The sequence below is a fragment of the Cherax quadricarinatus genome, chromosome 5 (genome assembly GCF_038502225.1).
Source record: "Cherax quadricarinatus isolate ZL_2023a chromosome 5, ASM3850222v1, whole genome shotgun sequence".
Lineage (NCBI taxonomy): Eukaryota > Metazoa > Arthropoda > Malacostraca > Decapoda > Parastacidae > Cherax > Cherax quadricarinatus.
In genome coordinates, this window is record NC_091296.1 from 19,536,756 (window position 1) to 19,537,771 (window position 1,016).

Consider the following 1,016-nt stretch of genomic DNA (forward strand, 5'->3'; position numbering starts at 1 on the left):
GGTAGCTACAAGACGAAGGTGACCCATAGGGAAATTTGAAGTACTAAATTTCAGAATATTGACTAACTGCGATAAGCTATACGAAGTAGTACAGGTAAACACCTTACACACCTTCAAGAGTAGGTATGATTACATCCAGGAGGAGAAACATGAGTAAAAGTGGCTGATAAGAGTTAAGTGGTGGGGTCAGAAGTTATGAATCAACCCTTTAACACACAATAAAGGCAAACACACACACACACACACACGCATGTGCGCGCACACCCACGCACACCCACACACACACACACACATACACACACACACACACACATGCCTATACGTAAATAGCAGAAATATACGTACGGGCTTGCAACCATGTAAAGGATACAAAAACAGTCAAGTAGTAAAGGAAAAAGGCAAAGAAGACCTCATAAATACGTAAATATTAAAACATTCTTGGATATAATACGATAAACGAAACAAAGACACTTCAGCAACACATGACTCTTGGCTAATATGAATATTTGACTTAAAAATGGTTTATTCACTTACTTTCTTGTGGCAGTGCGCGAAGTTTTGTAATATTTCATCCTAATACCAGGGAAAAAACTTAGTGATATTATCAAACATAACAGAGATGGTGAAAATCTGAAGACACTGATATAATCTGAGTAAAGGAACAAGCAGAGTGTTGCATCGACAGGTGTGTGTTAGAAAAGTGTTGTAAGCTAAGTGGCCGTAGTGAAGCAACTCTTCAAGATTGACACTTAGCTCCTTGGAAGGAGTCTGGAAGATGGACACCCCACTGGGCTTCACACTCCTCACCCTCCTGTTGCTGACGCCTCAAGGTAAGTTCAATACAAGCAGACATTCTCGCACAACAAGGAAGAATTACGTCTCATACGCCTCCCACAAGATACAGCAGTGCGTATGTAGGTTACTTAACGCCATGGCAGCGGAGGTGCGCTGTTTCACGTTGGTGACCTTACATTTAATTACATTCTTCTTGAGTATGAACATACAGAGTTTCGGTG

General features: G+C 41.0%; 1 protein-coding gene across 1 annotated transcript in view; it reads left to right on the forward strand.

Moving 5' to 3' along the window:
* Nucleotides 1-383: 383 nt before the first annotated feature.
* The window catches only part of LOC128684818 (lachesin), a 396,707-nt gene continuing 396,074 nt past the window's right edge, over nucleotides 384-1,016 (forward strand). The window contains exon 1 of the mRNA XM_053771102.2: nucleotides 384-830. Within this exon, the coding sequence (XP_053627077.1) occupies nucleotides 776-830 (55 nt within the window). The 5' untranslated portion in view covers nucleotides 384-775. The remainder of the gene's footprint in view (nucleotides 831-1,016) is intronic.